The sequence below is a fragment of the Seriola lalandi genome, unplaced genomic scaffold (assembly GCF_002814215.2).
Source record: "Seriola lalandi dorsalis isolate HSWRI2012SDOR001 ecotype SW California unplaced genomic scaffold, Sedor1 jcf7180002054927, whole genome shotgun sequence".
NCBI lineage: Eukaryota > Metazoa > Chordata > Actinopteri > Carangiformes > Carangidae > Seriola > Seriola lalandi.
Genome location: NW_019525479.1, coordinates 659767 through 675573, shown reverse-complemented (window position 1 = coordinate 675573; position 15807 = coordinate 659767). Strand labels below are relative to the sequence as shown.

Genomic DNA, 15807 nt, shown 5'->3' with positions numbered 1-15807 from the left:
ATACAGGATTTTGAAAATATAAAGGTAATCAGTCCTTAAGATTAGTTTTATCATTATCATTTGTTTATTTATTTATTTATTCATTGCTTGATTTAGTTTTAAAAATAATAAACCAGTAGGTTTACAGGTGTAAATAATTCATACACATTTCTTTTATGTAAAGTTACAAAAAATGTCTGCACGTTTTTCTGAATATGAAAAATAATAGACCGTGCTGATTTAGCAAAAGAGCTATGATGTAGGTATCACTTTCAAATAACACAGGTGCACCTTTTAGTCTTTTACGTGTGATTACTAACCTGGAAACCAAAAAGATGCTCTAATAAATGATTTGTAATGGATCTATAAACCACTGGTAAATATGAGCGTTGAGGATCTAATAGCCGAACTGTCTCTACATGTTTCATCCTTGTACAGTTTTATTTTCTGTTGTAATGAGCATCAACACTGTGAAATCTTGTTTCTGAGAGGGTCCGTTTCTCTTTCTCACATTTAATCAGGATTTTTCCACAGTGGCAGCTGAGTTTTGTCATGTAGGGTTGTGATGCCAGACCTCACCAACACTGTATATACTCAACCCAGTACATACTGTACTTCAAAACCTTTATGTGAAGCACCACTGCCATCTCCTGGCACAGAGTTAAACAAGACCTTTTACGACTGGACTCACTGACTCACTGTAGAGTTTACATTCAGGGTTTCTCACCAAAATGCTTTATGGTTACCCTTGAGGTCTGACAAACATGTTGAATGCATTTTCATCACATTTGGAAAGCCTTAATTAAACATTTGAAACCAGCATTGTTCACATCCATGTTTACTTACTAACAGTCTTCTTCTTCCCTGCATCTTACCACCACCTGTAGATCAATGATATACTGTGAAACCATTCTCATGAATGAACAGTACAGTATATCACATTACTCATGTTCATGCACATGCATGTGTGTCCTCTGAACAAACTAAATAGGGATCCACTCATAAAAACATCCATAGCCCCACTAGTGGTTAAAAACCAGTGATGACAGAATCACTCAGATCATTTACTGAAAGCTGGAGTGCAGGACTTACATATAATCAGCACCAGTAAATCTCTCAGTATTGCCAGAGGTTTAAATTTTACATTGTGTACAGACACAACAAATACAGAGCTGATGAGCAGGATCATTATTTTTGGGTTAGTTTAGGCTTAAATATATTCTGGGGTTTTTGGTTTAAAACAACCCACAACACAAGAAGAGTTTCAAGATTTTTCTCTTGTTGTGGTAAATCACCAAAATATACTATGCATCATAAATATACTGAATGTTAAACTTATATAAGCCAATGGAATAGCTAAACTCACAACTGAGGTTAGATATGTATGTGAACCAGCCTCTACTGAAGTAAGATTGTTACGGAATGGAACCTGGAGGGATTAAAGTTTTTTCAATGTTCAAGTTTTTTAAATGGTCTGAAGGTCCTGGGGGCAATGGTGTTGGAGTAGCAGCCGTGGCAAGGCCCAGATTGAGAATAGACGAGGGCCTTAGGTTTGGGGTGGCGGAGGGGCTCTTGGATGTCTGGTCCTACTACGCTACCCTGGCAGGTTTGGGGAATTCCACGCAGGGCTGGACATCATTGCTCCCAAGGGGGTGATGGGTTCACTTTAGAAAATAGGTGGAGAACCCACCTAAGAAAGAACTATATATGATTGTGCACAGGCTCTCTGTCTTTCGGATCTGGATCTGATCTCACTTTCATTCTTGTGAAAGAATAAATTCTATTGCATTAGGCTCTGATCATCTCCAGTGACTTCATTTTTTAATCTTTTTGACAGTTTTGTACAAAGTTAAGTGTTGGTAAAGAGGTCTAGACTTAGTCTCTGGCCCGGACCTGTACCTTTTTTCCTCCAACACTGTCTTAAATTACTATTTACACAACAATATAGCACTGTAAAAAAAAAAATGCATTAGTGTCATCCCCAAACCCATCATTTATAAACCAAACTGTACCGCGATAAGACTGGCGATCTTATGCTGGTGCTACACGGTCTGGTTTTGCTGGTTTCCAGTCATAGTCCAGATTGAGGACCCCTGCAGGTAAAACGCGGATCCCCCAGTAAACCCTCTTCACCCTGCGGAAGACGGCATCCTGCACATCGCAGCGATAAGTACCTGGAAATCACATGATTTGTTTGTTAGTTTATAGTCAGGAGGTGTGATTGTGTCTGTGTATTAAGTGCATCCATTGGAATAGCTGATTCTGCAAAGGCAGTTTCAGATGACTTAATAGTTTCATAGTAGGACAATCCTATCTTTCTCTACCACTGTCTGTCTGGATGTTCTGTTGCCAATTCTAACAATTCTAATAATATCTCCTGCCCCAGACCTGCTTTCCCACCTACCAGAAAATGGAGTCCAACAAATTTGGTTAATGTGATAACATGGGCCTGTTTGTGAACATGCACAGGTGTGTTTACCTGCATCCTCCTCTCTAACTGGGTCCAGAATCACTCGGTCCAGCTGAGGAGCCTCCCAGCGATCAAACAGGGAGTCATCAGAGCTGATAATCCCTCTGGCATAACGCCACAACACCCTGAGCCGCAGGAAACACAATCACAGCAAACTCTTACCAAATGGATTTTGCAGTCACATGTTGTTCTTCCAGGATCAGATATTCACATAATAGGATCTGACACTCTACACTGACAGAATCAACTTCATGGATGTTTAATTGACTTTTCATCTTTACATGTCAGAATGCACCTAGACTAAATACTAAAATAAAAATACAGGTTATGTAATTGGTCCGTGTGTGTGAGACTTATAGGGCTCGGAATTTATGAATTTTACTTGCATTGTAAGCTATTGCAGTTATTCCTAGTAAAATATGGAAATTTTACACTCTGCTGTTGAGGCAATGCTAGATTACCAACACGGCAAAGTCAGCCTCTGCCCCAGACCGACAGGGACCCTAAAGGGAAAAAGGCTTTAAAAAAAAAAAAAAAAGGTGGTTTCAAAGTTGTCACTGACTCTGGAACCGTCGGAAACTCAGGCAGAGGGGTGCCAGAGCTGAGGCGCCTTGACAGCAAAAGCACAGTCACCTTTTAATCTTGAGCTGGAATTTAGAAGCAATTCAGAAATGCAGTTGAGGGGCTGAACCAGGAAGTGCTTTAAAAGGTCAGTAACATCTTCATCATCAACTGAACCAGTGAGGAGAGGCGAAAAAAGGGATGACATGATCTTGTCTTATACTATTTGTTAAAAGCTGAGCAGCCGAAGTTGCAAGATTTTATTTTTTTTTTTTTTTTACAATGTCTTATAATAATCTAACGGATATGAATAAAAGCTTGGCAGAACAACATTTTTGATTTGTTTTTCAAATGAAAAGTCGCACACATTTTTTTGGCTGCAGGTTTGATATGTGCAGACAGGATCCAAGATGTCTCTGTAAAATAGGTCATCTTAGGTCAGGCTGAGAGAGAAATCGAATTACAGTCCAGTTTTTGTGTTTGACACCATCTGATTAAGTGTATGTTGATGCAGCCAAATTCAGTTCATTTTATTCTGAAATTGTCATCTAGTATTACAGGATGAGGCTAATTTTCATGTTCTATTCAATCAATCACTCAGCACAAAGTGCTTTTCACAATGAAAACAACCCCCACCACATCACAATCCATGCACAAAGCGTGAACGACCAGATTATAAATAAAGGACTCAGGAACCCAGGAATCGCAATCATGAATCTCATAAATGTGTAATGAGGAAACACCAGAAGTAGAGAAAAAAACAAAGAGAGAAAAACAAAACAATAATAGAAAAGTGAAGTGTGAAAAAGATATTAAAATACTAAAAGAGAGGAGGTGTACTGAAGTGAGTAAAACCAGAAATAAAAGGTAGGGTATCAACAGGAAAACAATCCATACATACATATATACATAAATAAATATAATCCAATTCAAAGTCAGACTAAAGAAGTAGGTCTAGAGTTTGCTTGGCTACAATTAATAGAGAATGAATCACTCCTCTCTCCCCTACTCCTCCGTCCTTACCTCCAGGAGAACCTCCCCATCGCCTGCATGACTTCTCCCAGACAGTCGATCTCCACCCTCTGCCCTGAAGTCACAGTCATCGTCCTGAGGCCGCACTGCCACGACTCCTGACACTTGACCTTGCGAACACGACACGCCTCCGACACCTTCCATTCAGCCACATGTCCACATTATGTTATAAAAGTCTGAGCTATTTCCCTTCTCCTGCTCATCTCAAACATTTCGTTTTAGATGTCTAGGGTGTGTCTCTGTTACCTCTGCTCCGTTTCCACTCCTCCCGCCTTCTTCCATCGCTCTCTCGCCGTCTTTCATCAAACACAGGGTTTGAGTTTTAAGCCCCAGCCCGCAAGTGGTGCTGCAGGGGGAGCTGTCCACGATGACCTCCACTGGCACATTATCCACCTCCTCCAGGTCCCCTGAGGTCAGAGGTCGGAAGAAGAGGAGGAAGAAGAAGAGGAGAGGAGGTAGGCGAAGCCCTGTAGATATACGCTGCATCTCAAAGTGTGAATGGAGATCTGCCGAAAACAAGAAAGTTTTTAGTTTTTCTACTGAATCCACAAAGTCAGTTGTCATTAACCATTCTAAAGAAAATTTAAGCAGCATCACACGAGAGGGAACGATGTTGTACCAAAGTGTTGTACCGAGTATCAGCACGGCTGTGACAACAGTTATACCAGCGCCATATTTGTTAACAGCAACAACAGATTATGCGTGTTATGCCAACACAAATAATTCCGGAACTGGACTGGTTCTATGAACTGTTGCCAGGCAACACATAGTATAAAATACACGCGTACAAAAAAAGCTATTTTACATTTCACCAGAAGATGGCAGTAGACCTGTGGCCGCACTCTCGACCCTTGTGTGATCCTTTCAGCCCATTTCTGACATGGCGACTGTAACTAAAAACAGAGAAGTTGACAGCGAGGGCCGCCGCTTCCAGGACAAGTGGAAATTGGAGTATTTTTCCCGCTGAATTACGAAGCAGTCGGCACCAACAGCTCCCTCTTGTCAACTTCTACCTCCAGCTGGATGAAGGCAGGTTCCAAGAGATTTGAACATTTGCTAAGAAAATGCTGAGTTTGTTTGACTCGACATACTTGTGCGAGAAGACAATCTCGGTTATGAACATTAACAAGAGCCGCGTGAGGACGAGACTAAGTGACTCTCACCTGCGTGACGTCATGCGCATCAAAACCACTGTTTTTGAGCCAGACCTGGACTAGGCCTACATACTGCAGTGAAGATCTCAGTATCACCCTTCACATTAGTGCAGGCAAGATATGTGTTTAGTCCTCTGAGGTGAATAAATTCTAAAATCTCAGTGAATTGATTTTTATGTGATGATCAAAACCACAGTTTTGAATATGCACAGGCCACTGTTTTGAATTTAGAAGTTTACAGTGAGCATTTAATAGTGGATAATATGTAATGTTTCAAATGAACCTAGATATGTTTGATCTTCCCAAAAGTTTTTTTTCCAGACAGACTTTTTCTTCATTTTATGTTCTTCAAATATGAAAGGCAGAGAGATTTTGGCAAAAACTTGAAAAGGAAAAAAAAAAGAAGTATGCCGTTTGCAATAAAAATTTCATAAAATAGTTAATTTGTATTTAATGTTAATGGTTCAAAGAATGTCAGGCTGAATGGTCGGACCCCACACATTTTCACCTGACCAAATCTGGCCCTCTTTGCAAAAGGTTTGGACACCCCTGGCCTAAACGTTTTCCTAACCTGACGATATCGTATCCAGGTCGCTTAAGTGTCCAGGCTTCGTTTCTTCACTCCATCCTCTTCTGATGACCATACACAATTTATATCAAATGTTATATATGGAAATATATAAATCATTCATTTACAGTGTTGCAGTTTGTTAGAATAAAAGATAGATAACGATTTAATTAAAGCTGCATTCATCAACTTCCCTTTGCTCCTTGGGGGCAGTGAAACAAGCTGGAAACACAACATCTTACATAATATGACTTTATAAAGCTGCTAAGAATAACATGTTGCCAAACAGTTAAATGTTTACACATCCAGCAGACACAGCGTAACTTTAGCGTTAATTTGTAAAAAATCAGCAACATTCACTGCCCTTTTAATTCTGTCTGTCTGCTGTTTGGCGCTGGGCAGGTAGTGTACATTGGGTCTGAGTTTTCCTTTCTGTGCTGTAAAACCAAAACAATGAGCCAGAATGGGCTAAAAATCTTAGACAAACTGTGACTTTGATTTGATTATTCTCTGTGGGGTTTGATTTATAAGTGATACCTTTCATATTACACATAGTATAGCTTTAAAGTAACTTAGGTCCTCCCCAAAACCAGTGTTTAGCCCTGAAAAGACTGTATGAAACTAACACACTGGAGCTGTGGCTTGCAGTTTGGTGCCTCTGTGTTTAAAGGTAAAGGTGAAGCTGCTATGAAAGTTAAAGTGCACTCACCCTCTTTGTAAAGCTGAATTGAAAGGCGAGCTGAAGAAAAAACAGATGAAAGGATTATGAGTCCTACCTGCCACATCTGTTGGATCTGATGGTTGATTATGAATTGAATGCTGTGTCGTGACAACCCGAGTCCCAGGCTGCAGGTCCCATCACAAGACAGTATACTGTATTTACTCCCTCCATCCTCTTGAAAATAGAACGCTAAGGTTTTAAGTGAAAGTTTTATTTGATGTTACATTAAAGTTTATTAAATTGACAGTCTGATGACATAAAACCACGATTCTAATTGGAAAAGGATTCAAACCTGTGAACATCCGGGGACAAGATGGTCTGTTGTACCACTTTAGTTTGTCTCTGATGTACAGAAAAACAGTGACAGCATAATGTCTAGGTCTAAAGATTGAACTGATTCATGTTCTTGATACAGGATTTTTCTTGTTGAATAAACAAGTGAACACCAAATCGTTGTGTGGCTGATGCTGTAGTTTGTAACATGACCACCAGGTGTCAGACAAACACTGGAGAGAAACCACAGAGAGCAGCACAACAGTACTGCACTGTGAAGTGAGTGTAGCCTTCAAATCATTGATGCCGCTGGAAACTTGAGTGTCAAATAATTTGGCAGCAAATGCAGTCAAATAACTGACAAAATAAAGATCCAGCTCAGTATATGGAGAAATGACAGACATAGAAAAAGTATTAATATGTTTGAATGCTTTAAAAAATAACTGTAAACCTCGATAAATATTCAGAGCAAACTCTGTAATTTTAGTTCAAACAAACATCGTGTGTTTATGAAAATGATCAGAATTAGAGTTGACCTGATTTCCTCATTACTAGGTAGGTAGAAGTTCTTTAGAGTGTAGGTCAATATATTGGACAGATATTGGCACTGAGCATTGTTAAATCAGTATTCAAGTCAAGTCAAATGAAGTCAAGTTTATTTGTGTAGTCCAATATCACATACTGTGTACCGTGGTGCTTTACATCAGCGATGTTGCCAAGCCCAGGGCAAAGCTTTCTAATCGGACAAGAAGGTGTTTTCATTTTTGGTGTTGATGATGATGATTTATTTATACATTTTTCTTGGGTGAAATTCCTTTTTATAAAGTGTGACGACCATCTGTGGACAGGCTTCCCTCCTCCATGGTCTTTCCCTGCAGGATCCTGGAGGGTAGAGTGGAGCTGTCAGGAAGATTCATTTCACCGACTCACTGATTAGTCTGTGTATAAACGAGTAGCCAGGCTCCTGTGGTGTCCACCTTTTGGCCCGGCTTGATTTGACTCTTACTCTTTACTCTCTTTGTTGGACCGTAACATTTTTCACAAATTACAGCAATTCTTTTCTCATCTGGCAGTGCAGTTGTGATAAAAGACAAAACTCTACTTAATGTTCCTCAAAATACGTCTCAGATGAATGTGAGTGACACTTTGAAAGCAGAGAATTACAGCACATTGGAAACATTGTCGTACTTATTAATCCTGTGCAAATGAAAATCACAAATACTCGTTCTGAAAATTCTGTATCATCACGTATCATCACAGGTACAACTGGAGTATCCGCTTTCAAAGTACCTGGAAAAAACCCAGAGATTATGGATTAATTAGAACATTAACAGTGAGCTGGGCTATTTTCAAACTGTGACTGATACTGGGAAAAGGACCAAGACGCAAAGACACACAAACAACAATAATATGCATGAAGAGAGTCACGAAGATGATTCAGCATCAGTGGGGGACTGAAACATGTTCAGTAGCCAGTAACAGTGGCCTAGTTGGCAAACCGGTAAAACTGTTAATGTGGTCCACACCACATGCTTCAGTGTGTTTGTGTAAGAACAAAAATGTAAAAAGAATAAAAAGAGGACAGCAAAATGAATGAGGATGAGGAGGTGGGATGGAACAGAAGGAAGGCAGAGGAGGGTGGGTGTGATGGAGGAGAGGTGGAAAAGGAGGAAGTTGAATAAGAACATAAGAACAGAGGGAGGAAGAGGAGGCGTGCCAGGTGGAATTACAGCCATGCTGGACGATGATTTTGTGCCTCATGATTTATGTCCGATGCCAACATTAGGTGCCAGTGCGAGCTGTGTTGCATCATTTATGTAGCCAGGCACGAAGTAAAGGGAGTGGAGGTTGAGGTGGGTGGATGGGCGTGAAGCATGTTTGACTTTCATGCAGGAGATTGGAGCTTGATTCCCATCACAGACCTGTAATTCATGTTCTGCTTTTTATTAACCACAATCTTTCATCAACCTTAACCAAGTGTTGATTGATTGTGGGGACAAACTAGTTCCGGTCACAATATTTGAATTACAGCTTAATATCTAAGCAGTCATTATATATAATTATATATAAGTCTTTATCACAACAGTGAACAATTATAGGGGAGTGGTTGATATATTTTTTTTAAAGTAACATAAAAAAAATATATACATATGTAGGTTGAAGAAAATAGACATGACGGAAACTGGTTGTATATCTTTATTGCATGTTAAATGAAGTCCTGGTTGTTTGGTTTCATGACAATTCTAACCTAACTCTTGAATTCAATTCAATTTGAATTCAGGCCTGACCCCCATAGACTTTTAAATTCACTGAACAGCTTCACATTTTGGCTTTGTACTGACTCTGGTACAAACTGGTTTCAGCAGCTGTAGTTGTAGAAGTAAGTTATTCATGTAAAATGAAGAACTATCCAGTTTGAAATGAAGTAGTTCTTTGTGTCAAATGAAGAACTGACTCTTTAAACTGGAAAAAGAATGACTGACTGTGTGATTCAGTTTAATATCTTGAGTTAATTGAACTTGTTTTGCCATTTTGAACCTTGCCTTTACATATTCCATGCACATTGTGTGCAATGAATGAAAATGAGCAAACCATAACTCCCTCCCTGGATTTCCCCTGTTGAATGAGCAAGAGAATGAAGAGCAGGCGACTGTTGGTGGAGGGAAACAAAGATTAACCAAAGTCTGCACAGATTCATTGACAGTTTCCTGTTGCCTGAGGGAGTGGTTTACCACTAAACTAATGTCCAGCCTTTGGCAACTTCCTACCAGAAAACAAAACTGGTAGATGAGACCACTGTGCTTGAGAGAGAGACAGGCAGTCAGCATCGTTTGTAGAGTTTCTGATGGGAAAATATATTGTAGGTTTGGATTTGGCACAATATAGTGAAAGAAGGTTATCTATCTACATTTAAGCCTGACAAGGTAAATAAAAGGTTCAGAGTCAGTACATGCAAAGAAAGGCTGAGGTAAAGTAAGAATGATGCAGCGTTTGTTCAGCTACAGGAAGCAGTTTTGCCTGTCAGCCTTATAAAACACATTTCCTGACATGAGGTTTGAACTTTGAGCTGCCGACACCTTTTCACGCTGAGACGTCTCACATGTCGAGATCTAACGGAGGAGAGTGATGACCGAGCACCTGCTGAAAATACTGATTGTTGGCGATGGAGATGTTGGGAAATCCTCCTTTGTGCATCGCTACGTCAACGGACAGTTCAACAAGACGTACAAGATGACGGTGGGAGGTACGGCTGCTGCTGTTTATCAGGGCTCTGCAGAAAAATGTGACTGTGCAGGATCCTGAGATTGGTGTTTGTGTGTGTAGAGTGTGTGTATAAGTTGAGCAATCTCCAACATGAAATGCTCGCCTCACCTGTCAGTAAAGTGAGATGTGGCTTGTTTTCACCTTATAATGGCAATTTGATCTCAGGCATTCTTCCTGTTCATTGAAGTTTTATTGGTGTGATGTTTTGGTCAAAAACAACAAGGCATGTTCATAAAAAAAAGTAAAGAATTAAAACAAAAAGTGGTGCTTTACATTACATCGAACATATGCACTTCTTATGAAATATCTAAAAACAGGACAAGGCTGATGTTATAAGTTTTATTGCCAACAAACCCCATAAAAAGACCGAAACCAACAACAAGTAGTCAACCTCTTAAAACTTCCTGTCTTTCCTTCTTTGTCTGTGACACTCAGGCTTTGTCGCTGCATCGTACGTAAGAAATATTTTGTCAAATCTGGTCAAAATATATCGTTTCAGTTTTAGCCATGGAGGCAGTTTAGTTCTAACCATGTCAATATGGGTCTGTTGGTTTGTGCCAGTGTAACAAGGACACTAGCATGGCTGTAGGTTTTTGGTTTTTAGCAAAGGAAACAGAAGTAAATAATGCATTTACTGGAAATCGTTTTCAGCCACACATTACTATATTACACATTTGGTGCTCGAGTGAGTATTTACGCCAACAGGACAAAAAATGAGCCGTCAGGACTTCTGTAACTTTATGATGCTCTGAGCGTCTCTTCTGATTGGCTGGCTGTTTTCTGAGTGACCGAATGAAAATATAGCAGATTTCAGGTGAACACTGCAAGGTTGGATGGTGGGTCCAGGTGGGCGGGGCCTGGGGCATGATTGAAAGTAGTGACTGGTTTGTTGTGACCACAAAGTTGTGACTTTTTTTCTGTTGTTACTGGAGGTCCAAAGAAAAGCCTGAGAGAGATGTAAAACTGCACTGAGATGGTTTTTGTTTCATAAAATCAAAAATATGTCTTCCTATGGATCAACACTTCGACTACTACAATAAATTCTCCAATTCTGCCACATGAACCATTTTGTAAAGGAGAGTTTGAGTATCTCTTCCTTTGGAAGGGAATGAATATCTACAACGTTTGGGGGGGAATTTCATATTTCTTAATATTGTGAGAATTTTGTATGAAAATAGATTTCTGTCTTCACTTCTGTTTCTGTTGCTAAACTGTATTTTCTTTCACTCTCTAGTGGATTTCTCGGTGAAGCTGCTGCACTGGTCGGATAAAGAGAAAGTCAGACTGCAGCTGTGGGATGTCGCAGGTACAAAACATTTTACAGTTAATGAATGGAAGGATGAACGGGACGGAGGGATAGATGGATGACACAGTGAACTTTGTGTCCTCCTTTCAGGCCAGGAGCGTTTCATATCCATGACCAGGATATATTATAAAGGCGCGCTGGGCTGTGTGATGATGTTTGACGTCACCAGCACGTCCAGTTTCCTCAACTGTCGCCATTGGAAACAGGACCTGGACAACAAGGCCATACTGCCCAACGGACACTCAATCCCCTGCATCCTGCTGGCCAATAAGGTGATTCAGAGTATTGAACTAATGAATGATATCATGAGACTCCTCTGGCTCCGAACTAATTTGTAAGCTACATGTTGTTAGCTTGTGTGGTCGCTTGATGAACACTTTAGGCTCACAGCCTCTTACAGCCTTTGCTTCTCAGTGTTTTGAAAAATATTCAGTGAAACCAATGAATAAAGTTGATCATTTTCTCAAATTCAATTATGTTCCTTTACAAAAGTTTCCTAAAGCTAAACTTTTTAAAATTGTTCTCCAGAAAAATATCTTCTAAAGAAAGAAAGAAAGAAAGAAAGAAAGAAAGAAAGAAAATGCAGATTAACAATGGAAAGCCTAAAATTCTTCACTCAAATCTTTTTAAAATCAAACAAAACCAACTATTATAAGAGTCTGGAGTAATTTATTTTACTTTACACAGGGTTTGGCTTTTGCCTTCTCCTGAAAACATGGCATGCATGGCATAATTTTCTCCACCATGAACTCAGCCATACGTCTGTCTTTTCATTTTCTTTGTACATAGTTCAGCATTTGGAAAAATGCAGCTTTCATTAATAGTTTTTCACCTTTTTTAAAGGTCCCATATTTTACACTTCTCCTGTGTTATACGTATTTTAAGTGTTGATCCATAAGAAGATGTTTTTGTGGTTTTTAGTGCCAAAAACCTTTTCAGTGTAGTTTTTACATCTCCTCTCTAAGGCTTCTCCGTGGAGCTCTAGTAACAACAGAGATTTCAGGTAAAAAAAAAAAAACACTCAGATAAAACCAAATCCTGCAAAGTTGGATGGTGGGTCCGGGTGGGTGCAGCTGGGGCTGGCTGAGGGTGGTGACTGCAGAAAGTCACACACCTCACAACAACAAACTGTCTGTCTGTCTATGTGCCTGTCTGTGTCTGTGCAGTGTGACCTCGCTCAGCGGGTTGTGTCAGCAGAAAGCATCAACAGATTCAGTAAGGCTAATGGCTTCGTTGCGTGGATGGAGACCTCAGTCAAAGACAACACGAACATTGGAGAGGCTATGAGGTAACTGGGATCCAAAAACAGAACAAGTACAGATGATACAATATGACCAGAGAGAAAATTTTTGAGGAAACAGGCTCCAGTATATAAAGAAAGATTGGGTCATTTTAGCTATAAATAGCAAATACAATGCAAGTTTATTCCGTATCTGTAGTTTTCATAATGTAAGGCATGCTACTCTAATCCACTGATAGATCCTTAAATATGAAATCTGTTGTAATATAATTCACATTCACTAAATGTCACTAAATCTGCTTTGTTTCAGGAGGCTGGTGCAGGAGATCCTGTCGGTTAAGTCGAATCTGGACTCGGTCCAACCTGGACCTGAAGACAGTGTTAATCCTCAACTGGAATCCGAGGACAGCAGCAGCAGCAGAGCGGCAGGCTGCTGCTGAAACACTACTTTCATCCATACCACAGAGTCCAGCAAACACCAGGAACTGCTCATCAGTCTACATCCTGAATCAGTTTTAGGTGCCACTGAGCAAGGCACTTAACCCTCAAGCACTTAGTGATGCTCTCCGTGTCCAGCAGTAGAAGAGCACAGACGAGGCACCAGGAGAGGCATCCTACATGTTAATGTTGGTGTTTTGTAACCAGTGCACTTTAATCTTATAGTAAACCTTTCCAACTGGGAAGTCTGTTTTGAGACAGGGTCTGCTGGACAGTTCTGTGGTGGTTATGTGTGGGTCTGCGTGGATCTGAGGCAGAGAGTGCACTTCCTTAATAGACACTAATTATTTGAGTATCACACTAAAAAGACAATATACAATTATAAATCCTCAGTGAGGATAATGTACCTGAGAGGAATCACCAGACCAGAGATTTACTGTCACAAAGCCAAAAGTCTTTTTCTTTTTCTGTCCCACTGACCCCAGTTTTTGGGACCCAAAAAACGCTAATGACCACATTTACATTACAGACTAATCTACCAATTATTTATTCAAATTATCGTTAGATTAAAAATCGAGAAAAAATGCCAGAGTCCAAGGTGATGTCTGTAAATGTCAGAGATATTCAGTTTATTATGATATATCACATATTTGCTTGATAAAAGAGTGAAAAGATGAATCGGTTTAGAAATAGTTGCTGATCACTTTTCTGTCAATCAACTAAGTGTGAGTGTTAAATTGTGTAACTGTATGTATGAGTATGGCAAACGTTTGTATTGTAACCCTTAGGTGTGTGAGGGGAACTCCCCGTGAATAACAAATATATAATCTTTAAAGGTGCTATTTATAAGTTTTTCTGCCATATAGGGCTAACTGGTTCGCATGCTAACTTCAGTAGAAGAAAGGACGTCATAGAGACAAGAGTTAACATTGGCGTTGCTTTTCCACCGCTGGAGACAGCTCTTTGTGGTTAAAGGTATGAAGTTTGATGCTGAACTCTCAACATTTCTTCTAGACTGGAAAATAAACAGCTGTTAATACGAACATTAGCTGTACAAAATGTACAAATAGCTCCTTTAAATTTGAGTAAATGTCATTTGCTCTGTATTTCTCCAGAAAAAGTTTGAGAGATGGAGAACGAGTATTTAGCAGGGGCAGTCACTGTCACTATGGTTAAACAGAGGAAGAAAAGAACATTACCTACAGAAACCAAATTTGCATAAACGCAAAATCCAATGACTGTGAACCTCTCACTCATACTGTTTGACTGACAGGTGATGTCTGAAAAGTTCAGACAGAAGCTTTATAGACATCAGAAGCTACAGTGTAAAGCCTCAACCAATTGTCTGTTATCATTTGAGTGACAGAGAGAGGCAGACGGTGAGGACAAGGAGGAGAGGCCTGGGACAAGGAGGAGTGAAGAGAACCAGAAGGAGCAGTATGGTTATTAAAGGGAAGGCCTCTCGGTGTGAGAACGAGGTGTGGAGCGTGCTCAGCACAGCAGCCAACTCAGACACACTGAGTCAGTCAGACACATGATGTCCCCTTGCTAACAACGAGAGGTGCGTGGGGCAAATGGTGTGAAGGTGCTGTTGGATTTGTGTGTGCTTTTAATGCGTGTCAAACATAGGCACATGGATGTGCATGTGCCTTTGAGACGTCTAAAAGCTCACACACAATGTCGGAAATTCTGCTTTTGGTTTGTCAACACGCGCCTTTGACAGCTGATGTTTGCGGGTATATCTCTGTCTTCGAGTCAAAGTCAGTGAGTGTTTGCCATATGGTTAAAACATTTTTAATAAAGTCAAAAAGCTATGTAAAACACCATGTTTGTTATTTATCTGTCATTACTGATATTAGCTATTTAATAAATAGAATAAAATACAACTTCAGTCCAACATTTGTTATAGAGTTTCAAAGTGGGAAGAGGTGCAGTATATATCTTCACTCTAATTTCCCATTTCAAAGTTTTCTGTTATTTTATGTTATTGATTTGACATCCGCAGTCTACCTCACACAGGAACATGAGAGTCATAATTTAAACCTTGTTCATGAGAAGTCTCGTTTTCTATCAGTTTTAAGTATGAAGATTGGCCCTTAATAAAGCACCACAGCCAACACTGCTATGGAGAATGCAGCGTTGTTGTGATTGGGAACAAAACACAGCCATATAATTGATCAAACACTTACCCAGAATCCCAAAGTGGAGATGTTTAAACTGCTGAATGCAAAGAGCATGATTGAGAGGAGAAAATTTCATGTCCATCCAGGCCTTGAAACGATAAAGCTGTCAGATGCCTAACATTGGGCATCAAGCAACAGATTTCATACAAGTGATTGAAGACAGCTTCTCAGATTCAACAGTATTCTCATATCTAGTTGCATGTTCACATACAGTCTAGTGTGGGATCCATTAAGTTGAGTTACTGAAGCTGGAAATGAAGTTTGTCCCCTATGTGGTGCTAATGAGGAAAGTTCATGTATCATTAAAATGAAAAGAATCATTTGCTGCTGGAGCATGAGTGTAAGTATATTTTATTACAACCTGCCTGTTGGAGTATGAGATATTTTGTGTTTAAACTTAACTAAGAACATTAGGATTCATCCTGAGATGGAACATGAACATCCACAGCAAACTGCATGACAAGGTCAACCCCACTTACTCAGACACACAGCCAAAGGTAGTTGTTGTTAATTTGTGCTTTTGAGTTGCATAGTGAGCATGTTTGCAGATCCATGTGGGTTTTTTGTGCCTCTGTCTATGTAGGCATCTATTTTTATCAGTGAGTTGGAGGAAGGCAG

At 39.9% G+C, this 15807-nt stretch overlaps 2 protein-coding genes across 2 annotated transcripts; one reads left to right on the top strand and one right to left on the bottom strand.

Annotated features, from left to right (window-relative positions):
- Window positions 1-1922: 1922 nt before the first annotated feature.
- tmem81 (transmembrane protein 81) lies at window positions 1923-4542 on the bottom strand. Its single transcript, XM_023392940.2, has 4 exons — window positions 4289-4542; window positions 4034-4179; window positions 2459-2574; window positions 1923-2153 (listed from the first exon to the last, which is right to left on the bottom strand). The coding sequence occupies exons 1-4, from the start codon at window positions 4526-4528 to the stop codon at window positions 2011-2013; spliced, it is 645 nt and encodes a 214-aa protein (XP_023248708.1). The 5' UTR covers window positions 4529-4542; the 3' UTR covers window positions 1923-2010.
- A 5016-nt stretch (window positions 4543-9558) lies between these two features.
- LOC111644236 (ras-related protein Rab-29-like) lies at window positions 9559-14827 on the top strand. Its single transcript, XM_023393025.2, has 5 exons — window positions 9559-10002; window positions 11257-11328; window positions 11419-11600; window positions 12495-12616; window positions 12879-14827. The coding sequence occupies exons 1-5, from the start codon at window positions 9885-9887 to the stop codon at window positions 13006-13008; spliced, it is 624 nt and encodes a 207-aa protein (XP_023248793.1). The 5' UTR covers window positions 9559-9884; the 3' UTR covers window positions 13009-14827.
- The last annotated feature ends 980 nt before the right edge of the window (window positions 14828-15807 follow it).

What these genes read in the sequence shown, in the direction of transcription:
- tmem81 (XM_023392940.2), bottom strand. Translation starts at nt 4,528, where the DNA reads ATGCAGCGTATATCTACAGGGCTTCGCCTACCTCCTCTCCTCTTCTTC. An exon ending in ATGGGGAGGTTCTCCTGGAG is followed by an intron (nt 2,575 to 4,033) that starts GTAAGGACGGAG and finishes CCTGCGGCTCAG; the next exon opens with GGTGTTGTGGCGTTATGCCA. An exon ending in AGTTAGAGAGGAGGATGCAG is followed by an intron (nt 2,154 to 2,458) that starts GTAAACACACCT and finishes TGTGATTTCCAG; the next exon opens with GTACTTATCGCTGCGATGTG.
- LOC111644236 (XM_023393025.2), top strand. Translation starts at nt 9,885, where the DNA reads ATGACCGAGCACCTGCTGAAAATACTGATTGTTGGCGATGGAGATGTT. An exon ending in GTACAAGATGACGGTGGGAG is followed by an intron (nt 10,003 to 11,256) that starts GTACGGCTGCTG and finishes TTCACTCTCTAG; the next exon opens with TGGATTTCTCGGTGAAGCTG. An exon ending in AACATTGGAGAGGCTATGAG is followed by an intron (nt 12,617 to 12,878) that starts GTAACTGGGATC and finishes GCTTTGTTTCAG; the next exon opens with GAGGCTGGTGCAGGAGATCC.